General features: G+C 44.1%; 1 protein-coding gene across 4 annotated transcripts in view; it reads left to right on the top strand.

The window, feature by feature from the left end:
- Positions 1-1,781: 1,781 nt before the first annotated feature.
- LOC144933611 (POU domain, class 2, transcription factor 3L-like) overlaps positions 1,782-26,866 on the top strand; it is a 98,064-nt gene continuing 72,979 nt past the window's right edge. For 3 of the 4 annotated variants that reach the window (XM_078858604.1, XM_078858631.1, XM_078858595.1), the window contains exon 1: positions 1,782-1,829. In XM_078858604.1, coding sequence (XP_078714730.1) covers positions 1,793-1,829 — 37 coding nt within the window. In that variant the 5' untranslated portion in view covers positions 1,782-1,792. Of the gene's footprint in view, positions 1,830-2,213; positions 2,401-26,866 lie in introns of those variants that run through there. The other variant, XM_078858621.1, reaches the window with a different exon arrangement.

Here is a 26,866-nt window from a genome sequence, read left to right as displayed (position 1 = left end):
CCGATGAGCTTTAAAGATCTTTTTCACATATGTCCACGAGAATGGAACGCATCCGAGAGGACGGACACCTGGGAGATGGAGCGATGAAATCGGTTTGTTGTGGATTGTTGCATCGCAGGATCGTGAAGAGGGTGTCGGCAGCTTGAGGAGGCCTTTATCAAGCAGTGGATTGATCATGGCTGATGATACCAATTCCTTTTACATGTTGACAATACAAAACTAGAAACAAAAGGGACAAATTCTGCACCAGTTTCGTACTTTTATTGCTACATTGTCCAGCCTCATTTAGTTTTCAAGTTTAGTTTGTTTAACCAGGTGTTAACTTAGAGAAGTCAAACCAAAAACAACCAAAGCGAAATTTGAGAAAAAAAACAACCGAGTTCACAGAAGACATCCAGAAAACTGCACAAACATCATTGGCGGGGCTAAATTGCTTTTCAGTGGCTGCACTTTTACCTTTATACTCCACAGAGGGGAATGTCTGTAGCCCCCTCTAGTGGAGACCCTTTGGCCAGCAGTGGCCTGATGCACATTTTAGGAGCTGCACCTTTACTTTTTTACTCCACAGAGGGGGCTGTCGATAGCCAGGCAAATTGCAGGGGCTGCATCTCTATACTCCATTCAAGGGGGCTGTCTATAGAAGGGGCTGTGTCTATAGCCCCCTCTAAAGGTGACCCTTCTGCCAGCAGTGGCGTGATCAGGCAATTGCAGGGGTTGCACCCTTGAACTCTACTACCTTCTAATATGGACAAGACGGTCACCTACGGGCAGGAATCGAAAACATTCCGAAGCACTTCGCCAACGTTGACGATTCGATTCTGTTTTTTTGTTATATCCACGTCGCGTAGGAATCGAATCGTTAAATAGGTCGATCGAGGATTCGATTCGAGGTGGGGTGTTCGTGTGGGTTGGTGGAGGGGGCGGTGGTAGGGTGGAGGTTGGTGGGGGGGGGGTTGGTAGGGGGAGGGTTGGTGAGGGGGGAGGTTGGTGGGGGGGGGATTAGGGTTGGGGGGGCTTGGTGGGGGGAGGGTTGGTGGGGGATTGGTGTGGGGGGAGTTGGTGGGGGGGGGGTAGGGGAGGTTAGTGGGGGGGAGTTGGTGGGGAGTTTGGGGGGGATTAGTGGTAGGAGGGTTGGTGGGGGGGGCTTGGTGGGGGGTTGGTGGGGGATTGGTGTGGGGGGAGTTGGTGGCGGGGGGTAGGGGAGGTTAGTGGGAGTTGGTGGGGGCGTTGATGGGGGGGTTGGTGTGAGGGGTTGGTGGGAGGGGAGTTGGTGGGGGGGGGGTGGTGGGGGCGTTGATGGGGGGGTGATGTGGGGGGGGTTGGTGGGGGTTGGTGTGGGGGGAGTTGGTGGGGGGTTGGTGGGGAGTGAGTGGGGGTGGTGGAGTTTGTAGTGGGGGGGGTTAGTGGGGAGTTGATGGTGGGTTAGTGGGGGTGGGGAGTGAGTGGGGGTGGGGGAGTTTGTAGGGGGGGGTTAGTGGGGGTGGGGAGTTGATGGTGGGTTAGTGGGGGTGGGGAGTGAGTGGGGGTGGGGGAGTTTGTAGGGGGGGGGTTAGTGGGGGTGGGGAGTTGATGGTGGGTTAGTGGGGGTGGGGAGTGAGTGGGGGTGGGGGAGTTTGTAGGGGGGTTAGTGGGGGTGGGGAGTTGATGGTGGGTTAGTGGGGGTGGGGAGTGAGTGGGGGTGGGGGAGTTTGTAGGGGGGGGGGAGGGGTGATCGGGGGGGGGGTGATGGCGGCCTCGCTGCTTGGGGGGGGGGCGCGCGCGGTGCATTGTTGGAGCGCGATTGATATTCAAAATGGCGGACGGGGCGGCCACACGCGCCACTCCACCAGGTACGCGGCTCATTTTGCTGCTGCTCCTGCTGCATATTCATCGTCGCCTCTCCCGCCTACAATTACTATTAACTACTAATACTACAACAACCACAACAACCACCACTCGCTGTCCACACCAACTAACATGTGCTCCACGCTATGAGCAGCATCATCGTCGTCGTCGCGATTGTGTTGGTTGTGTGTCGTGTTGTGTGTCGTGTTGTTTGTATGTCTTCGATGCTTATTTTGTATTATTACCATCGTGCGAGTGTTACGTTTCCAGCGATCTAAGGTTATCTGTGTAGTTGTTAAGCAAAGTAAGGCGAGGCGGGGTTTGTCTCGTGTCTGAGCGTTGCGTTATGCTGTTGCTGCCGATGTTGTGATGCGCTGTGGTTGGTGTTTAAGTAAAATGTTTATTTGTTATCATTGGTTCCGTCATATGAGTGTGTCGGATATTTGGCGTTTGCTGCAAGTTGTTTTCTTGTGTGTTTGTCGCCGAAACGACCGTGGTTGAATAAGAGTGGAGCGAATCATTGAGAGATGCGGTGGTGGTGGTGGTCGGTCAGCTGATCCGGTGGCGTTTCATCGCGTGAGTTTTGAAGCTTTCATACTCTTAGGTTTGTTTCGGTAAAGTCGCGTAGGTAAAAATAATAATAAAATAATAGAAATGAGTAACGTAGGTAAAAATAAAAAATAATAGAAATAAAATAATAAATCACGACGTCATCAGGTGGAACCGTCACAGCTAAATTGAAGCTGTGACTTCTTGTCTCGTTCTTCTTGGTTCTTTCGGTAAAGTCACGTAGAAGGGAAATAATAAAATAATAAAAATAATAAACCATAATAAAATACAATTCTCACGACGTTTCGGCCACAAAGCAAGCAGCCGTCCTCAGGTGAAGAACAGGTCTGTCGGAAAGACAGCGTCTAACGTTGTGGCCGAAACGTGAGAATAGTATTTTATTATGTTTTATTATTTTTATTATTTTCCTTCTACGTGACTACCGAAAGAACCAAGAAGATGAATCCCTGCAGTCACGAAAGCTTTAAATCGAAAAATTATTGTCTCGTCTGTTAAAAACTCCCCGTAGAGGGTATTAATTGTAGATGTGAAGCTTTCGTGACCGCAAGGATTCATACTCTTAGGTTTTTTTCGGTAAAATCACGTAGGTAAAAATAAAAATGAATAATAAAAATGATAATAGAAATAAAATAACAATTTTTTTGCGTTATCAAATGCTTTGTTGATAAAGTGAAGTGAAAATCATGCGAGAGAAGTCGCATCAACTTTTGCACTTTTTTGTAATAACTTAACTGTAATGCTTAAGACTAACATTGTAAAGTTATACGTTTTCTCTCTCAAACGAAGTTTTAAATTCACCTGTGACGTACCGGGACACACGGACAAGGTGTTTGCTGTATCTAGAACATTAGAGCCGTGTTCTTTTATGTCTCCCCTTGAGCTTGTACTGTAAAGCGATGTGTGATGGGCAGATCGCAATGTTGTGACCGAACCTGATTAATGTCAGTGGCATGTGTCGGAAGAACCTTGCCATACACTTTATTAATGGAATCGATCAAGCATTCACTTGCACGACTGGCTTCGGAAGGGTTGTTTTTAGAAGTTGTCCTGAATACATCTCTTGTGATTCTTGGTTCTTTCGGCAAAGTCACGTAGAAGGGAAATAATAAAATAATTAGAAATAAAGCAATAAAATTCTCACGACGTTTCGATTGCAACACAAGCAAATCATCATATCAGGTGTGAAAACCACAGCAAGAATTTTTTAAAAAAGTGGCGGTGTGGTTTTCACACCTGGTGATGATGTGTTGCAATCGAATCGTCGTGATACATTAATTGTTTAATATGTTTATTATATTATTATTTCCCTTCTACGTGACTTTACCGAAAGAACCAAGAAGATGAATCCCTGCAGTCACGAAAGCTTTAAATCGAACATTTTACATCTCTTGTTGTTAATTTTGGTTGTTATAATAGCGTCGCCAATTGTGCTCGTGCGTTTGACTTGGAAGGGGGGGGGGAATGAGCCCCACGAAGTTGTTGGCTGCTCACGCGGGAAGTTCGGAGCAACGATGGTGCCACTTCTTGTTTCCGATGTCATTGCTGCTACTGCTGTTATTGACTTTGCTTGTCACTTTGCTCTTTGTCCACCCAAAGTTTCTGGTCCTGAGCCATTCGTGTAAACTCCCATTGGCATATCACAACGTGTTGGAGGTGCTGTAGTTATAGCATAGTAACTGACATCTGGCTTCAAGTTGAATTGCTTCTCGGGGATGTTACGCAGTCAAATCATTATCCTTCTGGGGCCAAGCAGAGTACCACTTTACTGTGTCATGCGTCTGATTTAGGCGGCAAACACCGTCTTTGAACTGCCGTACTGATTCTAATGTAGCCTGACTTTAAATTATGTAACGGAATAAAAAACCTGTGCAGTGGCCTTTCAAAGCACTGCAACCCGCTAAATAAAGCAGTTTGATCCGTATCAGATTTAAATAAAAAAAAATCCGCATATATCATGATAGTATCGATTATCGATTTTTTTGGAAAAATGCCAAAGGAAATCTCAGAATAAAAATACAAATACACGTATTAAATGCTGGTATTGCTACAGCAATTGAAGGCCGGGTAAGCTTGCTATTGCGTGTGATAGCATGAGCATCTGTAAACAGTACGATCCACGTGCGTTTGTAACATTGTTTTTTGCGAGGCAGAATGGAAAAAATCAACCCGTAAAAACTAAGTTTTTCACTTTAAATCCTTTATATGCGTGGCGGCTAGAATCCTCTCGTCCTCTGGCTTGAGATGGCTGCCACCTATGGGTCAGATGATTGTCTGCCAGCATTAAGCAATTGGTAATTAAATATTAAAATTGTTTTCCCTAAAGAGTGTACAATTTTGGAAAAAAATGTTCACGAAAATTAATTGTCACGCACAACGAGTCTGTGTGGAAAATGTCAGCTCGATTGGATCACGGGAAGTGGGTTAAAAAACGACCGAAAGATTTGCACGGTCGTAAGCAAGCAAGTGAACTTAATATAAAGGATGAAAAAAGAGATTCACGGTCTTGCAGTGAAAATTTTTGCATTTTGCCGTGCTCTGGTGTGAAGTTACAGTACAGTGCATGGTATGCCCCATAGAGGGAATTTATAGTCCATGACTTAATTATTTAAGTGGCATGTGTTGCCACTGTCTTATTTGTGAGACGTCTTCATCAACGTTAAACGTTTAAAATGTGTACTACATAGATGCAGCACTATTTTATTTGGATAATTATGACCAACAAATTAGAGACCGATTAGTTTGGCATTGTTTTTTTTTACTTTACTCATGATAATGCCTGTAACAACAATTTATAAATCGCCGTAGAATTCCAAGTCATTACAAGAGCACCGAACAACTGAAAAAAAAACATTAAACATGTCGTGTCAGCTGTGGCTCTTTAGCAGGTAGGTTGTTTTGAATCAAAGTCAAAGTCAAAAATCACTTTATTGTCAAGTGTGTTACATGCATGACATACAACACAGATGAAATTACAGTCCTCTCTCTTGGTCCCACGGTGCAACCAAGCAATTAAAAAATGAATCACAATTAACAGACATAAATAAACAATAAACAATCGGCGATCAACACAAGATAAATAATCAAAAATGTAATAGACTTAAAATAAACAACAGTCAAGAATTATAAAATGTAAAATATTATTTAAATAAAATATTTAAAGAAATAAGATATTTAAACCGGTGTGGTAGTGCGATGTAGTGCAATGTGCAGTCCAGAGATCAGGATGTACGAGTGAATGTGTGTGTGGGGGTTGGGGTCAGGGGGCAAAGGGGGGAGGGTGGGCAGAGGGGGGGGGGAGTGATGGTAGAGCAGGGAGGGAGTAGAGTCTCCTGACAGCCTGGGGAAAGAAACTGTCTTTGAGCCTGCTGGTCTTGGCCCGAAGACTCCGCAATCTCCTCCCTGACGGCAGCAGGCTGAAGAGGCTGTGAGATGGGTGGGTGGGATCACCTGCAATCTTGATTGCTTTGCTGGTGATGCGGGTGTTATAAATGTCCAGAAGAGGGGGGAGAGAGACACCAATGAACCTCTCAGCTGCTCTCACTATGCGCTGCAGAGTCTTGCGGCAGGACACGGTGCAGGTGCCGTACCACACGGTGATGCAGCTCGTTAAGATGCTCTCAACGGTGCCTCTGTAGAAGGTGTGCATGATGGGGGGCGGGGCTCCTGCTCTTCTCAGTTTGCGGGGAAAGTACAGGCGCTGTTGGGCTTTTTTGGCCAGTGATGCAGTTGTGTGACTCCACGACAGGTCTTCAGAGATGTGCACACCCAGGAACTTGGTGCATCTCACCCTCTCCACTGCAGCACCGTTGATGGTTAGCGGAGTATGCTGGGTGTGCACTCTCCTGAAGTCCACAACAATCTCCTTCGTCTTCTCAACATTCAAGTGGAGATTGTTGTCCTTGCACCACGTGGCCAGCCTGCTCACCTCCTGTAGTTTGTCTCATCCCCGTTTTTGATGGCACCCACCACAGTTGTGTCATCCGCAAACTTAATGAAGAGGTTGGAGCTGAATGATGGTGTGCAGTCGTGGGTCAGCAAAGTGAAGAGGAGGGGGCTCAGCACACATCCTTGGGGGACCCCTGTGTTCAGTGTGATGGTGCCGGAGGTGTTGCTGCCAACTCGAACTGCCTGTGGTCTCCCTGTCAGGAAGTCCAACAGCCAGTTGCACAGGGAGGTGTTGAGCCCCAGGTGGTCTAGTTTGTGGATGAGCTGCTGGGGGATGATTGTGTTGAATGCTGAGCTAAAGTCGATGAACAGCATTCTGACGTAGGAGTCTTTAGTCTCCAGATGGGTGAGAGCTGAGTGGAGGGTAGCGGAGATGGCGTCATCGGTCGAGCGGTTAGACCGATACGCAAACTGGAAAGGGTCCAGGGCAGGGGGAAGGACAGACTTGATGTGTTGTAGGACTAGCCGCTCGAAGCACTTCATAAGGATTGGAGTGAGTGCGACCGGGCGGTAGTCATTGTTGCAGGAGGGTGATGACTTCTTCGGGACCGGGATGATGGTGGTAGTTTTGAGGCACGTAGGTACAACAGCCTGTCTCAGCGAGGTGTTAAAGATGTCGGTGAAGACATCTGTGAGCTCCTCCGCACAGTCTCTCAGGACACGACCCGGAATGTTGTCAGGGCCCTGGGCTTTCTTTGGGTTCGTCCTTCTGAGGGATCCCCTCACGCTATCTGGGGATAGCGTCAGCACCTGGTCGCCGGGAGGTGGTGGAGTCTTCTGTGCTGGGGTGCTGTTGTCTGCCTCAAAGCGAGCGAAGAAATCCTTCAGCTGGTTCAGCAGAGAGGTGGAGCTGTCACAGGTCTGCGGAGAGGGTTTATAGTCCGTGATGGTCTGCATCCCTCGCCACAGGTTCCGGGTGTCTCTGCTGTCATTGAAGCGGTCGGCGATCCTCCTGGAGTACTGCCTCTTGGCCAATCTGATGCCTCGCGACAGGTTGGCCCTGGCTGTCTTCAGGCCCATCTCCTCGCCAGCTTTGAAGGCGGCGTTCCGAGCCCTCAGGAGCCTATGGACTTCCCCTGTCAGCCATGGCTTCTGGTTGGCCCGAATGGAGATGGTTCTGGTGACCGTGACATCCTCCATGCACTTCCTCATGTAGGAAGTGACGGTCTCCGTGTACTCCTGGAGGTCTACGGTGTTGTTGTAGGTGGCTGCCTTTCTGAACATGTTCCAGTCGGTGGTGGAGAAGCAGTCCTGGAGTGCCTCTGAAGACCCCTCAGGCCACACGCAGATCCGCTTTATAACTGGTTTGGTGACTTTAACCAGAGGCCTGTATGCTGACGTTAGCAGAACAGTGGTGTGATCTGAGGCCCCAAGGTGGGGGAGGGGACGGGCTTTGTAGGCACCTTTGTGTGTAGTGTAGACAATGTCCAGGATATTGTTTCCTCGTGTGGGAAAGTTGATGTGTCCCTGGAGTTGTGGAAACACACTCTTGGGGTTGGCATGGTTGAAATCCCCAGCCAGAATGAGGAAGGCATCTGGGTGGGCTGTCTGCTGGTCACCGATGTGCTGATGGAGTTCATACAGTGCCTCGTTCCTGTTGTTTTCGGAGCCAGGGGGGATGTATAGTGCCACCAGCAATATGGCACTAAATTCCCTCGGCAGGTAGAATGGCCGGCATTTAATTACCATAAACTCCACCAATGATGAGCAGTGTTGGCAGACCACAACAGCGTCGCGGCACCAGGCATTGGTGATGTAAACACAGTCCCCCGCCGCGAGTCTTCCCCCCCTCGACGAGCGCTCTGTCCGCCCGGTAACATGTTAGCCCGGCTAGCTGAATGGCATGGTCCGGGACGTTATCGTTAAGCCATGTTTCCACAAACACAAGGACACGGCACTCACTCACAGTCCTGGAAGTTGTACGAAGAAGGCGGATATAGTCCAGTTTGTTTTCCAGCGAGCGTACGTTGGCCAGTGTGATGGTAGGGATAGCCGGCCGGTGAGGGCTAGCCGCTCGTCTAGCCTCGATACCTCCGCGCTTTCCCCTCTTCTGCTTCCTCATACACCGCCTGTGGCGCTTCCACTGTAGGCTGGTTGCAGTAGTGGGGGTCGGTGGTAGAGCAGGCCTCTGGAGCAGACCGCAGTCGCGTAGCTCTTCCGCGTCTGCTGGGTTCATATCCATGAGTGTGGTTCTGCCGATGGCGAGCAGAAATTCGCGAGAGTATGTGCGCCTTACGTTTAATCGACGTGATGATGACGAACAAATGCACGTAGATGGATAACACAAAAAACATAAAAACACCGATCTGATGGGAGAGAGAGGAGCCGCTACGTGTACGCGCCGCTCAAACATGAAGTGGCACACTGCTCCAGGCAAAGGTGTGGTGACCCAAGCATAATTTTATCCAGAGGAATAGGCAGGTTCACCATGCTCCGCAGACCTCGGGCGACGTTTGGACTCATTGGTTGACACTGGTACGCAGAAGTCTGCTCGGTATTGTTACAGGCGCATCTGGGTTCACTTGGCAATGTCACAGTTTTTATGAAGGAGGCTGTTCCGTTGTTTTTTTAACGTGCTTCAAACAGTGGCATAGCCAAGCGTGTTTTGTTCACCAACCTAAAACATGACATTCTGCAGTGGGTCAGTGTGGCGGGCGGTGTGAAATTTGCAATTCTATTTGTTTTAGCAGCATTAAGAGCAATATATAACTTGTTGGTTTCAGATAAAGTGCAGATTCGCATCGTAATACAGTAGTTTAAATAATATTGAAATGGTTCTTTCGGTAAAGTCACGTACATGACGAACCAAAGAGTAGGGTTTTTAACTTTTTTTTAAACCCAATGTACTTTAGTGTTCACTGTAACTGTTTTTCTTATGGCTTTGATAAGCATACTTTTGGTAATTAGACTTTTGGGTAATACAAAGCATAATTCTTTTAAAGCTAATTTTTTCTTCTCAAACTGTGTTTTTAGAATTGTCATTTTTACTGTAATGTGGTCTTTAAAAGTACCGTAACAGAAAACCACAGTCCATTTACTTGAAGCCTGTAAATGTAACATTACATGTGCTTTAATGCCTGAGTGAGAGTACTGTCGTGTCTGCCAATCTTCCCACATTTACAAAGCACACTTATAGGGGTGCCGCGGTGGCAAAATGTTAGCTACCTCACCTGGTAGACAGAAGATAGTGCGTTCCATCTCGACCTTGAAGCCTTTATATTTAGAGTTTGTATGTTCTCCCCAGTTTCCCCTCCACATTTAGAAACATGCGTTTAGAGTATCTGGCTGCTATAAATTTGCACGTGATAAGCCACTTCGTTGAGCTATCATATTTGTGGCCAGGTCGCTTCTGAAAAAGCTATATTGCTCAAATAGCATTACATTTACTTTCAAAGAATTACTCGGACCATTGCAGTGGTATATGCATTTACATTTATAATTTAGAGAGCTCTATATGCATCTCTCTCAACACTGCAAATCCTACAAAAAAACAAAGTATACATTGAGCAGGAGGTACTGATTGTATCACAAGTGAGGTCATCGTGGAATTTCCATTTAGCGTGCAGTACATAGCAGGCATTGTCGACTGCACGTGCTGTTCCAGTTGGCAAAACGCGGCCCACGCCGCACAAGTAAGTCATTCCAGCTGTGGCGGTGGTAACGGAGCCTGCGAGCACGAATTTGGTTTTTCCTTTTTACCGCAGTGCAAGTGTTTTTCGTTGCTGCCACCACTGTCTCGCATTATAATCTGGCCTTTCCTACTGTTATCGGTGTACCGCAACACGCTGATTTGGTTTATCGAGGGCCCGAATTAGCATATTTTCTACAATTTTTTTTGGTAAATGCATTGTTGAAATATTTTAGAAAAGTAGTGATAGTAGTGATGGAACATTTGAATATCTCGTCTAATTGAATAAGCGTGTGCCAGCTACATTGCACTTGTCATGGTCGATTGGATGTATACATAAATGTAAAGGTGGCATTAGAAACTGCTTATGATTATTAGCTGAAGAATTACGAATGTGTAGTCGACCTTACTGTAGTGTGTTTTCATGAGTTTGTAAGACAAGAGACTTGTTAAAAGTTTTTTTTTTATGACCATGACCAGTCTGCCAAAGAGCATAGGACCATTTTGTGAATCTTCTTGGTTCTTTCGGTAAAGTCACGTAGAAGGGAGATAATAAAATAATAAAAATAAAACATAATAAAATAATACAATTCTCACGACGTTTCGGCCACAACGCAAGCAGCCGTCCTCAGGTGAAGAACGGGTCTGTCGGAAAGACAGCGTCTGAATGAACACCGCCAAGCTTGGCAGCGTATATTTAAGCTGGGTTAGGGGGGGAAGAGCGCCTTGACAAAGGAATTTGCATATCAACAGAGGAATTTAGCATATTTATGGGAAATGCAGATATGGGATTAGTCACTACTTGTGGAATGCGTAGGAGGGGGGGGTCTCAAAGTCATATTATGCCCGTGCATTATGTAGGATTAGCAACAACAAAGGGAGGAGGTAGGTAATAAAGGGAAGGAATTTTAATAGTAAGGAGCTGTAGCAGCCAAACCACCACGTAAAAAACTAAAATATAAACTACATCAAATATCATCAATATACTAAATATACTCTCCAATAAGCTGAGCTATTAACAGAAAGTCATACATTACAATTCTATGTCGCAAAAAATATATGCCTCCAGCTAAACTTTTTCCTTACATCACACGGATCTACCCCGTACTATATACTGCCATAGACAAATCCAACATCAAATTATATATTGCATTACTATACACCACCTTAGACTATACATTGTAATATTACACTATGTATTACACTATGTATTATTCTACCCACCCTACTGTATACCACGCTGCTGTATATTCACTATACAATTACAATACTATATATTACCTTATACATTATATTAAACATTACACTTTTATACTATTTATTATTATACTATCTGCTATACACAATTTTCCATAATATGCAAAATTCCTTTGTTGATATGCAAATTGCTTTGTCAAGGTGCTCTTCCCCCCCTAACCCAGCTTAAATATACGCTGCCAAGCTTGGCGGTGTTCATTCAGACGCTGTCTTTCCGACAGACCTGTTCTTCACCTGAGGACGGCTGCTTGCGTTGTGGCCGAAACGTCGTGAAAATTGTATTTGATTATGTTTTATTTTTATTATTTTGTTATATCCCTTCTACGTGACTTTACCGAAAGAACCAATAAGATGAATCCCTGCAGTAACAAAAGCTTTAAATGGAAATTCATTTTGTGAATATTAATTCATACTCAGCTGACATCTAAACATGAATGGTTAATTTTGATCACAGTGAATAGTAAACTCGATTATACAATGTGGACAGTGATAACACTATGTAACACCATTTTTGTTCCTGGGTAAGTGTTATTTCCTAATTGCTTATGCCTAAAAAGTATAGAAAATGGCTATTCCCCACAAACTTTGCTTTTGTGACCAGCACAGTGATATTTTGAAATTTACCTATTTTCAATGAGAAAACGAGCAAATTTGTGTCTTTTCGTTCACATAAAGTCAGAAAAAAACAACATGAATCAAAATTAACACGTATTTATACTAAAGTAATACAATGACTACAAAAGATTTAGACGTGAGTAGTTTTTCGAGATTTACAATTATACTGTAAATCTCTTTCACGAATCCGCCCCCAAATGTAGTCTCTCATCATGTTCTCGTTATACTGTCCTTGGTAACGGCGTTCAAAGTCCAGTATATCCTGGTGGAAGTACTCTCCTTGCTCCTCCGAGTACGCTCCCATGTTCTCCTTGAATTTATCAAGATGAGCATCAAGGATATGGACTTTGAGGGACATCCTACAGCCCATTGTGCCTTAGTTTTTCACCAGTCTCAACCAGCTTCACATAGTTTTCGACCTTGTGATTGCCCAGGAAGCCACGAACCACTGCGACAGCTATTACTAGTGAGCTTCTTGGAGAATTCATTGCACTCCAGGATCTTCTTTATCTTTGGTCTGACGATGACACCGGCTTTGACCTTTGCCTCAGACAGCTTAGGGAAGAAGACTTGAAGGCTGCCGACTTTATCTACAGCTCTGACAAATTGTTTCTTAAGTCCCAATTTGATGTGGAGTGGTGGCATCGGCACCTTCCGGGGTCCACCAGTGGCTCCCACTTGACGTTGTTCTTCCCCACAGAGAACTCGGTCCGCTGTGGCCAGTCCCGCCTGTGGTAGTGCACCTTGGTGTCTAAATATTTCGTAGTAATTTTTGTATGTAGTATAAATACATGTTTATTTTGATTCATATGTTGTTATTTTCTGACTTTGTGAACGAAAATACACATTTGCCTGTTTTTCTCATTGAAAATAGGTAAATTTCTAAATATCACTGTCTTGGTCACAAAAGCAAAGTTTGTGGAGAATAATAGCCATTTTCTCTACTTTTGAGGCATTAGCAATTAGGAAATATCACTTTACTACCCAGGAGAAAAAAAAGGTTAGTGTAATGTATCAGACTTAAGAATGTGAGAGAAACACTAAAAAGTTGTATCAATGTGTCTAGATGTTAATTGTACTTCTGGATAATCTTGATTTGTGTGGGGTTTAGTTTAAATACTCTTGAAATGTGTGCTTGATAAATATCAGTTCAAAGAGCAGGAACAAAACTACTCAATTTGAGGCTATTGGGACGCTTTTCTGAATAATGTACTGTGCGATATTTAACATCTGGCAATTTAGAACACGTTCATTACGGCACTTTACTCAAGTAGGCAATCTCTAGTCAATGCCTATCACCTGCGATGCATAAAGTGCAAAGCATCATCACGATCCATGGGCAGATGGCCTGTAAGTGTCCATTGCACATTGCGTTATTTGTTTCCCGCTTTCCTCTGTCTTGTGCCAATATGTTCAAGTAGTGCCGCATCTTTCTGGCCACAATCTCTTATGTCATCGTCAAGCCATTCTCTGTTAGGTCTTCCTCTCTTTCAGAACGACACACTTTTAATTTTCCTGTTGTCCATCCTTCATATGTGTCCAAATGGTGCCAGTTTCCTTCTTATCAGTGCCTGCATCATCATGTCTTCTATGTGCAACATTTTTCTTACTTCTACGTTGGTCATTCCTTGGGTCCAGTTTAGATAAAGTATCCTTCTTCTGTAGTAATACATTTCGAGTGCAAAGCAGTTATTTTAAAAAATCAGATGAATGCCCAGGAAGATGAAATATGCCTTTTGTACACCCAAGTTCGGCCAGTTAACTCATTTAAATCTGTAAGTGACGCGTAAACATATCAGCAAACATTCGTGCAGGCTGGAAAACAAATAGATGCACGTCTTTGTGTGTTGTTAGATCTAGCCAGTTCATTGTTGGCACAGTTGTTATCACTGCATAAAATATGATTGGGCTTCGAGCATAATATTTTCAAGCGTATTTACATATTTTTTTTTACTTTTGAATGTACATTCACTTGTCTTGTATTAAGTAGAACTTAAATGACGAGGTGCAGTTTTTGTAATTTCAAATAGGTACCAGTTTCCTTGGATATTCTATGACACAAGCTTCCAAAGTTAGTTAACAACACGGCAATGTAAAGTGGTGAAATCCTAAGACTTGTGTATTGTGCGCCACATGTTCTCAACCTTTTTAGCATGGAGGGACACCTGATGGCTGCAAGTAAAAGATGTGGGCTCCTATACATACTATAATCACCCAGGAATGTCTGTCCTTAATGCTCGTGACGTCACTCCACATCGACCAGCCCCCCTCATTAATAATCATGAACAGGTTATGTCCTCCACATGGACCCCCCTTCTCGTTAATAATCATGAGCAGGTGACATCCTCCAAATGGACACCCCCCCCCCATTCATAATAATTAGTGGTTGACATCACTCCATATGGGGGGCCGAGGCACCTCCTTCCCCCTCCGCAGCGTCAACTTACAACGCTCACTGCAAAGGCAGAACCCTCACGTCACGCGATCTCCGGAACGCTGTTGAGACATCAAAGTAAAAAGGACGTCATGATGAACAAGGGATTATATCCTTAAAATGAAATAGGTCTCTGTCACCCCGTCCTTACAAATTGCACACGAATTAATGCAATGATTATCACGTTGCGGTCTGCTTTTCGCTTGCAAGTTTCAGATTTACTGCAATACACCCGTCTTTGGACGGACAAAAGACTAATAATATATAATAGTTAAACTAATGACCAAACAGAGAAGTTATCGAACTAATTTAAGACTACATTGTACTTCAGACAAGTTAATTATGATGAGTGGAATGAAAGTGCAGATAAATTTTGATTTAAAGCTTTCGTGACTGCAGGGATTCATATTCTTGGTTCTTTCGGTAAAGTCACGTAGAAGGGAAGTAATCAAATAATAAAAATAAAACATAATAAAATAATTCTCACGACGTTTCGGCCACAACGCAAGCAGCCGTCCTCAGGTGAAAACCAGGTCCGTCGAGGCGACAGAGTCTGAATGAAACAGCACACGAGCTTGGAGCATATATATAAGCTGGGCACCTTGACAAAGTAATTTGCATATCAAGAGGAATTTAGCATATTTATGGGAAATGCAGGAATGTGATTAGTACTACATATGCATGTGCATTATGCAGGATTAACAGCATCAAAGGGAGCTGCAGTTGCTGCTGCTGCAGTTGCTGCTGCTGCAGTTGCTGCTGCTGCAGTTGCTGCTGCTGCAGTTGCTGCTGCTGCAGTTGCTGCTGCTGCAGTTGCTGCTGCTGCAGTTGCTGCTGCTGCAGTTGCTGCTGCTGCAGTTGCTGCTGCTGCAGTTGCTGCTGCTGCAGTTGCTGCTGCTGCAGTTGCTGCTGCTGCAGTTGCTGCTGCTGCAGTTGCTGCTGCAGTTGCTGCTGCTGCAGTTGCTGCTGCTGCAGTTGCTGCTGCTGCAGTTGCTGCAGTTGCTGCAGTTGCTGCAGCTGCTGCAGTTGCTGCAGCTGCTGCAGTTGCTGCTGCTGCTGCAGTTGCTGCTGCTGCTGCAGTTGCTGCTGCTGCTGCAGTTGCTGCTGCTGCTGCAGTTGCTGCTGCTGCTGCAGTTGCTGCTGCTGCTGCAGTTGCTGCTGCTGCTGCAGTTTCTGCTGCTGCTGCAGTTTCTGCTGCTGCTGCAGTTTCTGCTGCTGCTGCAGTTTCTGCTGCTGCTGCAGTTTCTGCTGCTGCTGCAGTTTCTGCTGCTGCTGCAGTTTCTGCTGCTGCTGCAGTTTCTGCTGCTGCTGCAGTTTCTGCTGCTGCTGCAGTTTCTGCTGCTGCTGCAGTTTCTGCTGCTGCTGCAGTTTCTGCTGCTGCTGCAGTTGCTGCTGCTGCTGCAGTTGCTGCTGCTGCTGCAGTTGCTGCTGCTGCTGCAGTTGCTGCTGCTGCTGCAGTTGCTGCTGCTGCTGCAGTTGCTGCTGCTGCTGCAGTTGCTGCTGCTGCTGCAGTTGCTGCTGCTGCTGCAGTTGCTGCTGCTGCTGCAGTTGCTGCTGCTGCTGCAGTTGCTGCTGCTGCTGCAGTTGCTGCTGCTGCTGCTGCAGTTGCTGCCTTATCCATTTTAATATAACACTATGTATTATTCTACCCACCCTAATGTGTATCACACTGCTATATATTTACTATACAATTACGACACCATACATTACTCTGCACACTGCACCATGCCAGTGAGTGGAACACGGTCTGAAAGTCACCGTAAACGTGAACACAATCAGTTAAGATCCGAAATGGTTTATTACGTCCTTCCAATGATTGCTAAGCCAGAATCCATCTTCTCGGTTGAAATTGTCTCTGTGTTTGTATATGTGGATCGCCTCATGAACGAATCTCTCATAATAGCCAGATGGCTTGCAGAGAACCTCTGTCTTGGAGAAGTCAATGTCATGTGAGCCCACTGAATTGTAACAGTGATCTGCCACGGCTGAGGTGTTTGTCCTACCGTGTTTCAGGTCTGCTTTATGTTCACGGATGCGGTCCGAGACATGTCGTTGGTTTCTCCAATGTAACTGCTACCATAGAGGCAACTTAGTTTGTAGACGCCAGGGTACTGTATGTCTGGAACCATATCTTTTACAGACGGGACCAGATCACGGATTTTATGTACTGTGTTGAATCGGACCTGGATCTTGTGTTTAATCAGGATTTTGGAGATCTTTTTTGTGACCCCAGCAATGTAGGGTAAGGTGATGGTCTTGAAAGGCTCCTCAACAGGATCCTTCTTGATGGTTGGAGTGATGGCCTTGCGGATTGTGTAGTCGGAGTAACCATTAGCCTTAAGAGCTTGGCGTACGTGTTTGAGTTCACTGCCAATGTGTTCCTGGTCGGAAATGCATTGGGCTCTATGGTATAGAGTCTTGATGAGGGAATTCTTCTGGGATGGATGGTGGTGGGAATCCGGTTTTAGGTAAGCATCCGTATGGGTGGCTTTCCTGTAGACAGAGTGGCTCATTGAACCATCAGGTCTCCTTTTCATTAGGACATCCAAAAAGGGTAGCTTGCCATCTTTTTCGACTTCCATGGTGAATCTGATGGCTGGGTGTATGGAATTGATGTGGTCGATCAGACCAAACAGTTCTCGTTGAAACCTTCTGCAGCCAGGCCACCAAGATTATACGGCTTGCCAAAGATACATAAAGAAGATACACCTCTGCGTCACATTGTCTCTACTATCAATTCCCCCACCTATAAACTGGCTTGTTTTTTGTCTGAAATCCTACGGCCCTTCACTGGAAAAACCACCTCTGCGGTACTAAACTCTACTGACCTGGTATCGACAATCAAGGGGATTGCCCTGTCCCCAGACGACCTGCTTGTCAGTTTTGATGTGGTTTTCTTATTCACCAAAGTTCCTGTACCTGACACCATCGCAATCATTGAAGACTTGGTTCATCAAGGACTGAATGCTGGGGTACCCCCCCTGGTGAGACACTGCTTAACCAATACATACTTCACCTGGAATGGAACTTTCTACAAGCACACTGAGGGCACCCCAATGGGCTCCCCCCTATCTCCGGTTGTAGCCAACATCTTCATGGAGAAATTTGAGACTGACGCCATCAAGACTGCCACTCTACGCCCGACCTTATGGAAGAGGTACGTAGATGACACTTTTGTCATCTGGCCACATGGCCGGCCTGCTCTAGACCAATTTCTCGACCACATCAATTCCATACACCCAGCCATCAGATTCACCATGGAAGTCGAAAAAGATGGCAAGCTACCCTTTTTGGATGTCTTAATTAAAAGGAGACCTGATGGTTCAATGAGCCACTCTGTCTACAGGAAAGCCACCCATACGGATGCTTACCTAAAACCGGATTCCCACCACCATCCATCCCAGAAGAATTCCCTCATCAAGACTCTATACCATAGAGCCCAATGCATTTCCGACCAGGAACACATTGGCAGTGAACTCAAACATGTACGCCAAGCTCTTAAGGCTAATTGTTACTCCGACTACACAATCCGCAAGGCCATCACTCCAACCATCAAGAAGGATCCTGTTGAGGAGCCTTTCAAGACCATCACCTTACCCTACATTGCTGGGGTCACAAAAAAGATCTCCAAAATCCTGATTAAACACAAGATCCAGGTCCGATTCAACACAGTACATAAAATCCGTGATCTGGTCCCGTCTGTAAAAGATGTGGATCCAGACATACAGTACCCTGGCGTCTACAAACTAAGTTGCCTCTGTGGTAGCAGTTACATTGGAGAAATCAAACGACATGTCTCGGACCGCATCCGTGAACATAAAGCAGACCTGAAACACGGTAGGACAAACACCTCAGCCGTGGCAGATCACTGTTACAATTCAGTGGGCTCACATGACATAGACTTCTCCAAGACAGAGGTTCTCTGCAAGCCATCTGGCTATCATGAGAGATTCGTTCATGAGGCGATCCACATATACAAACACAGAGACAATTTCAACCGAGAAGATGGATTCTGGCTTAGCAATCATTGGAAGGACGTGATAAACCATTTCGGATCTTAACTGATTGTGTTCACGTTTACGGTGACTTTCAGACCGCGTTCCACTCACTGGCATGGTGCAGTGTGCAGAGTAATGTATGGTGTCGTAATTGTATAGTAAATATATAGCAGTGTGATACACATTAGGGTGGGTAGAATAATACATAGTGTTATATTAAAATGGATAAGGCAGTAACTGCAGCAGCAGCAGAAACTGCAGCAGCAGCAGAAACTGCAGCAGCAGCAGCAACTGCAGCAGCAGCAGCAGCAACTGCAGCTCCCTTTGATGCTGTTAATCCTGCATAATGCACATGCATATGTAGTACTAATCACATTCCTGCATTTCCCATAAATATGCTAAATTCCTCTTGATATGCAAATTCCTTTGTCAAGGCGCCCAGCTTGTATATATGCGCCAAGCTCGTGTGCTGTTTCATTCAGACTCTGTCGCCTCGACGGACCTGGTTTTCACCTGAGGACGGCTGCTTGCGTTGTGGCCGAAACGTCGTGAGAATAATTTTATTGTTTTATTTTTATTATTTTATTACTTCCCTTCTACGTGACTTTACCGAAAGAACCAAGAAAGTGCAGATAATTGGGTACAGTCCAGACTTTTTTTATGGCAATTCCTAACTTAACATTCTGACTTAGTATTTTTTATTATTATTTATTTTAAGTGATCTCTATTAATGTGCCGGGCAATCAATATGGAATGGCTCAGCGGGACGTGTAAATGATGAATTAAGTCGCACGCTTGTGAATTATTCATGAATGCACGCCTGCCTTTCTCGCCTGGTGGGCGGTGGTGACCAGACCAGCAAGAGACAGACGTCACTCGCGAGGCGAAGGGGTGTGGAGGAAGACCGTTAGTGTGCACGCGTACCATCAATATTCAAGTTGTATCCGCACAAATCGGATGAATATTAACGAGAACTCTAGATATAAACTTTTCCTTAATATACAATAGTTAGCACTGCCTGCGCATTTGTACGGGATACATGGCTGGGGTGGAAGGTGGATGGTGGGGAGGTGTGACGTCAACATGTATGAACACAGCTCAACCCTGTACCATGCTAACGCACATGTGCATTGTGACGTCACCACTGCGCCATTGTCTGCTTGGGGAAAACTTAAAAAATATATAATTATATATGAGTCAAGTATGATACTACTACTGTGTAGGTGTACATGGACAACCAGTGTATCAATCCACTGCTGTATGAGGGCTTCTCCACACTGTGGATGAAGATGGATTTTTGACCATACTTAAATATTGCTGGTCAGTGCAAGTTGAAGGATGGCAGATATACAGTGTTGGAGCAGTGCCCCCTCCTGGCAACGTAGACGCAATACAATCTATCGATAAAAATGTACATAGCGTTATATAATAAATAATTAGGATAACTTAAATAATTATAAAAATATTTTGCTGCACATTTATGGGCTTCTTGGATTCACTGAATAATATACAATGTATATAATTCCTTTCATAGCCAGGGAGTATGAGCCACTTTGCACGTTCAATGTGAGTGAAAACTCAGATACTGCCAAATCAAGGCTTATTTTATGGTACGTATGTTAAATGCAATAATTCCCAATTGACGTTTCAAGCTTTCTCACCTTCATCATGGGGTCTCCTTTGCCAGTACCAAAATATGATAATGGATTTTGCCCCTTTTTTCTGGCAACAAAACAGGTGTTAAGATGTTAAAACACCAAACTGAAACCTTTTACAAGGAATCATGTCTGCATTAACCACAATGCTTGTCAGCGCTATGCCACTACACTACTATAGAGTTAAATAGAATCAGTAGATACTATAGTCATTAGGTACTACTCTAGAGTTACTACTATCGAGTCAGTAGCTACTACTATAGAGTTTACTAGCTTTACTACCCGGCTTCGCCCGGGACTTGGATTCTCGACGGCCGGCCGTCTTTGTCTCCCCAGTGGCGATGTTCACACCACGGTTACTCGTTTGAGGCTGAGTCGACCTAGGGGAGGCCCAGGACCGGTTCAAATGATCGTCACAGGTGGTGGTAGTAAGTGGGAATCGAACTCGGGTCGCCGAGTTCATAGCGCAGCGCACTAACCACTACAGTACCGCTCGCCCCACACACGCGCCCCCCGTTTTTTTTACCCTTTTATCTGGAAACAAAATGACACCTTTTTTACAAGGAGTCATGTTTGCATTGACCACAATACTTGTGGTCGGAATGCAAACAAAAAAAACACACTCTGATAATGTATGCACTGTCCTTGAAATTGATTGGACCACACCCGAGACAGCTTTTCTTAGAGCCTAGTCTCACAATTTTGTTGCCAGATAAAAGGGTAAAAAAACAATTATCATATTTTGCTACTGGCAAAGGAGGTTCCAATGGTGAAGGCCATTTTACTTAACGAGAGAAAATTCGCACAATGTCGTTTTCAATTAAGTCTTCCAGATGTAAAATTATATAAGCTTTTAATGAAGAAATAAAATTATCTAATTCAAAACATAATACAATTCAAAGATGTTTCATTTTAAAACTTCAAAACGGAGCATCGGGTGCTTGCGTGAATGCATCATTTTTGTGAATTTCCTGGCCAAAGGCCATAAATGGTTGTGAGGAGCGCCGCAGGCGCCCCCGAACAACCCGAGTGGTATAGTAAGGACCTATGCTTTTCCAGTATCAGTCAAGCAGGATCAGGTGAGAGGCTAATGATAACAGCCGGTTTTTACTCTTACTTGCCTGGGGTGATGGTGTTTTGGTGTATCCGAATTTTGACATTAGCTATTCCTGTGCTGCTTAAAAGCAGTTTTCCTGCCCGTCATGAAGGTCGTTATCATTGCTGCTGTGAGTTTTGGATAACCATGATCGCTAAATTCAGCTATTCTCTTAAACTAACATTGCCTGTATTTATATATGTAATGTAGATTAGGTACTTTAATGTATTTGTCATGGAAAATTCTTCCTATATCCTGTAATTTTTTTTAATTTAATTGGTATCCTAATGAGGTCTTTTTTCCTGTGTTTTCTATTGATGTCATACAAATGTTGAAATGAGCAATTTGTATTAATGTGGCTTACATAAATTATTGTTTTAATAAGATTAATCTATTGGCTCTTGTTTTTTTGTGTTTTTTTATGTGTGTGTTCGTTAGTCATTGATGCGTTTTATCCGGTGTTGTATGGGGAGAATGTTGAAACAAACGGTGTATTCTTGTAGAGTTAATCTCGCAAACGCAAAGACTTTCATTGAGTATTATGAAGTTTCAGACAATGCCAACACCATTATTACGCTCTTGGTGGATTGTGGAAAATGTATTAAATAATGGACATGCAATAAGCCACCAAAAAATAGTAAGATTTTGGGCCATCAGCCAAACGTTCATTCTGTATTGCAAATTTAGACAAGAGGTGCATTAAAATAATGAAAACACAGTGTATCCTGATTCTTAAGAACATCTTTTGGTAAAGTCACGTAGAAGGGAAATAATAAAATAATAAAAATAAAACATAATAAAACAAAATTCTCACGACGTTTCGGCCACAACGCAAGCAGCCGTCCTCAGGTGAAGAACAGAGCTGTCGGAAAGACAGCGTCCTAATGAACACCACCAAGCTTGGCAGCGTATTTTTAAGCTGGGTGAGAGGAGGAGAGCACCTTGACGAAGGAATTTACATATCAACAGAGGAATTTAGCATATTGATGACAAATGCAGATATGGGGTTAGTCACTCCTTGTGGAATGTGTAGGCGGTGTGGGGTCTCAGTCATATTATGCTAGTGTATTATGTAGGAATAGCATGGAAGTCGAAAAATATGGCAAGCTACCCTTTTTAGATGTCCTAATAAAAAAGAAAGCAGTCATGAAAGCTTTAAATCGAAATTCATTTAACTTATTTCCAACTTTCCCTAACGTCACACACATTGCTTCTTTTGTTACTGTCATACACAGACCAATTGCCATTACAAATTTAATGTTACTACAAAATAAATTAATACAAATACTATTACACTTTTAAAGTGCACCACTTCCACTTATCTACACTGTTGCCTGCTTATTAATAACAAGTCAGTGCACTGCCAATCTATTATCTACACGCTAAATATTTTGATACTAGCTGTACTACCCGACTTCGCCCGGGACTTGTATCCACCACGCCCGGCCGCCTTTGTCTCCCCAGTGGCAATGTTAATACGCCACACCAGTTACTCGTTTTGAGGCTGAGTCCCTCCCTCACCACTCTCCCTCCCTCACCACTCTCCCTCCCTCACCACTGTCCCTCCCTCACCAGTCTCCCTCCCTCACCACTGTCCCTCCCTCACCAGTCTCCCTCCCTCACCACTCTCCCTCCCTCACGACTCTCCCTCCCTCACCACTCTGTAGAGGACGTGAAACTTTGATGAATTTACCTCAGAGTCGCGTGGTGGGTGTCGAGGCCTCGCACCGTGCAGAGCCTCCGGCCTCGCCTGATTTTCCCACCCGGCTGAGGCTGGGTACGGGTGCCGTTCCCCCCCCCCCGCGCTACAATAATACTGTCTAATCGCTATAATTTTATAATCTACCGACCCTATAATAGTAATTGCACACATTGTGGTGGGGGGGGAGTGAAGAGGACGTGAAACTTTGATGAATTTACCTCAGAGTCGCGTGTTAATGCGTGCGCCTATTTTTAACGGGAATTAAAAATGGCGTCCACCCCGCGGCGAAGGCGTCGCTACCCGTTGCCAGAGGCAACCGCCGTCCAATGAAAGCGGCGAAGGCGTCGCTACCCGTTGCCAGGGGCAACCGCCGTCCAATGAAACTGCGTATGGTCCGGCGACACACAGACACACACACAGACAGACAGATTTGCGATTTTATATATATAGATTAGGCACGCTGAGTGTATGTCAGTCTATTATGTGGACTGTTGCCTGCCTCTTTACCTCGGTCAGTGTCCTGCCAGTCTTTCATGTAGACTGGAGCCTGCTTTTTAAGCTGCTGACCCTTATGCCAGCTTGTCATGTCGACTGCAGCAATGCTTATGTAATTGAGTCAGCGTACTGGCAGTCTATAATCTAGACTGTAGCCTGCTTAACTTAAGTGTGCGTACTGCTGCTGTATAATGTAGACTTATTCTAGATTATTTATTCAATGCATTTCTATTGTTTCGTTTGCTCACGTCACGCTATTTACTGATATGTAGTACTGCGATGCTGATTTTTATGTTATATTGCTAAATACGTTGGACTTTTTTTGCTACGGCTCATTACATTTCGTCTATCATTTTGTTACATTGTTGGGAAAATCACCCTTTTTACATTTGGCGTACTGCAGCTTTTCTTTCAACATTTACCTGACGGAGCGAGCACATTTAATATTTTTTTTCTACTTTTAAGCATTCACATATTAAACTGCATTCCTTACATATTTATAATACTGACATTTATTTGACAACTTTATTTCAAAATCTCGCATCATAACATAGTGCATTTGTGACCAGAGATTTTGCCTCGTCTTTCTTTATTTGTTCTGCTATCATGCTAATTATGCAATGTGCTGGTTAAGCAGTGTAGAGGTCTACTTTGAACTGCCAGATTTGGCTCTTTTAATAAGACAGGGTGGCCTCGGAGCAAATTATGACAGAAACCACAGGTTTAGCCAAAAGTGTTCCAGTTGTGTTTTGTATTCCACCGTTTTAGTTTCATTCTCATTGTTTGTCAGTGGTGCAATTTGGCATTGGATGGTGTTATTTTCTTAAGGTAAATGGGTCATTATGCACCATCACTATTTTAAGACACCTCCGCTAGCTTTGGTGAACATTATCCTTACCATTGATTTGCCGTGATAACAGAAATTTGTCACGATTCGAATGTGAAAGTTGTTTGAGTGTCTTTGCGAATGTGCCATCCGGTAGTCATGTGACATTTACCAGACTTTAACATGCACACGTGAAATGTGTAATTAATTGCCATCGTTTGCTTTAGTTTATGTTTAGAAATGAGGTCATTTTGATGATATAAAATCATCCAGGACGGATGATTTTATATCGTACAGACGAATATTTCAAACGTCAGAGCTATCGTTCCGCCAGTGACTGGAGGTGCTGTGCTTTCCGTGTGACCGACTGTGCATGTCGTACAATTCCTTAAATGCATTAAAAATTAAGATGAAGGAACCTAGGCCATTTTTTTAAATTAAAAGTGTGGCGTATTTGAGTGTAACATGATTAGCTATATACGGTGCGAAAGAAATGAAGCATACACACCTATGTAAATGCATTAAAAACAAAATTTAACTTTTTTCGCCATTGCTTAGTACCGTGTGCTGAGAATGCTGTGACCATGTAATTGTGCGTTTAACAACTCTGGTTTGACTTAATTTTAGACAAATGCGCGCAAACAAAGCATGTCTTCACGGTAACACCACGCACCCAGATTGCAATCGTATGCGAAGGTGGCCCCAGTTTTCGAACACTGCAGTCTGTATCCTTTGCCAGAATGCAACCACTATGTATTCATGAATCTTCCGTCAGGAAAAAAATACATTTATATTGCTGTGCTCCAGCAAGCATGATGTACAGCTCTGTTGTTTGTCCTGAGAAATTCTACATGTCCATAGCAAGGTTATACCGAACGATTGAACTAGACATATTTTTACAGCCTTGTGAAGCTGTACTTATCTAGCTCACCCCAATAGAACGATGGGCTGAATCCGTAATGGTTGGGATTGAAACTTGTGCTTAACCATGCCGGTCAATCGGGGGGTGGTGATATATTATCCATGTAAAACTGGGCATTGTACATTTTGTGAATCCTTTGGTGATTTCGACACGAAGTGCCAGGTTACGGTGTTTACAGTGAGTGGTGGCGTGCTCGTGTCTTGCTAACGTGCATGGATTAGTAAATGTAACTAAAAGCTTTTCTGTTTAAATACTCCATGACATGTAGCTTCACACACAGTCAAGGGTGGGGAATAAAATATGTTTTTTTCACTCTCTGTGCCTTCACGGCCACTGCCGTAGCCGCTCTTGTTAGTCAACCAAAACACCCCTGAGCGCTTGTGCCTCATCATTGTGGGCCCATGCCGTAAGCATACATTTGCACACAAGCGAGCCGGTGGTTTTATTGTAATTACTGCACTGCATCTATATGTACATAAATTAGCGATACAAAACTGCACGTGTACGTTTTTAAACTCGCCACTTTGTTCCGTTGCAAGGACCTTCATGAAGTCAGCCTCTCTCCTAGGGTTTGATTAGCATAAACATAATTTACATATTCAAAGCATGTAATTAAGGGAGTTTGTTTTCGTATCGGTGCAAGTAATTAAGTGCTCCGAAGATAAATCACCCTCATTCCTCCCTTGCCTAATTAATATTCATGAGTTATGTTTGATTTACATATTCAAATAGGTTCCTAATTTTGTCCCTGCTTAATATGCATCACAATTTGCATATGAATGAGTCGATGTATGGTAATTACTTGCAGAAGGCCCTGTCTAATCAGTAGCAGATGTACTGTCATTTGCATATCCGCTAATGAAGCGAGCTGAGAATACTCCATGAGGGAGTGGACATGGAGGAAATGGGGAATCGGAAGTGATTCAAAATAAAACATTTTCGCGTATTTTTTTTTAGTGCAATTACGACATTGCCGTTCTTTGTGTTGAGCATGAGAAAAATGGTTGACGGAAACATTTGGCAAGAAAATTTAGAACAGACACTAAAAGCAATGCTGATCCAAATGTATTCAGATTAAAGCCGAGTATTGATGAAACGCATTGGTCAAACACTGGCTGTGGCTTTCATATTTTCCTTGTGATTTGCTGCTTCACTTGGTTATTTTTTTAATGTTATGAAATGCTGATAATGGCACAGCACACGAGACTTCATTTATACATTTGTATCGCAAAATCATTTTTTTCGTTGCTAAAATATGCATTGCTATACATGCATGAGCAATAAACGTTGCTGAAAACTTCACCTTGAAATAAAATAACAAGTTATGTTGAAAGTTAGTTTTTTACGCCACAAAGCAGCAGATGGGCGAATTTGCATATATGCAAATGTTCACTTTGACTAACGACCTTCAGGGAGTGAATTCGGTGGTTGGATTATGCAAATGACCTGGTTAATATTCAGGTCGTTAGGGAGGCGCTTATGCAATTATGTAAAAGTACCCAGCCAGTGCCAGAGGTTAACCCCTTCGTCATCCCGTGGAGTTGCTTTGGAGCCCAGTCTCAACCCACACGTGTGTGCTTCCAGTCAAAGCTTCACGTTAGTACCTGCCCTAACGCACAAGGCCCCCCACCACCTTTTGCTACGTCCCCTAGCTTTTCACGGGTTTCTTTTTTTTACGTGAACATTGCAACATGAAATGACAGTGGAATTTTTGATGACTTTTTTTTCTCTGAAAGGTTCGTAACATCTCGTCTCATCATATTAATTTCGTAATTTTTTGCTAAAACCGACTCGTATTCTGACGAGGAATTGTATGCTTAATATTGAGATTGGAGGCGGCTGCGTGACTCCGAGGGTAAATCACTACCGTGATCCTGAGGTTGAATCCAGGCAAGCCAA

The sequence above is a fragment of the Lampetra fluviatilis genome, chromosome 1 (genome assembly GCF_964198595.1).
Source record: "Lampetra fluviatilis chromosome 1, kcLamFluv1.1, whole genome shotgun sequence".
Lineage (NCBI taxonomy): Eukaryota > Metazoa > Chordata > Hyperoartia > Petromyzontiformes > Petromyzontidae > Lampetra > Lampetra fluviatilis.
The sequence above is the reverse complement of the archived record's forward strand: the minus strand, read 5'-3'. Positions and strand labels throughout refer to the sequence as shown.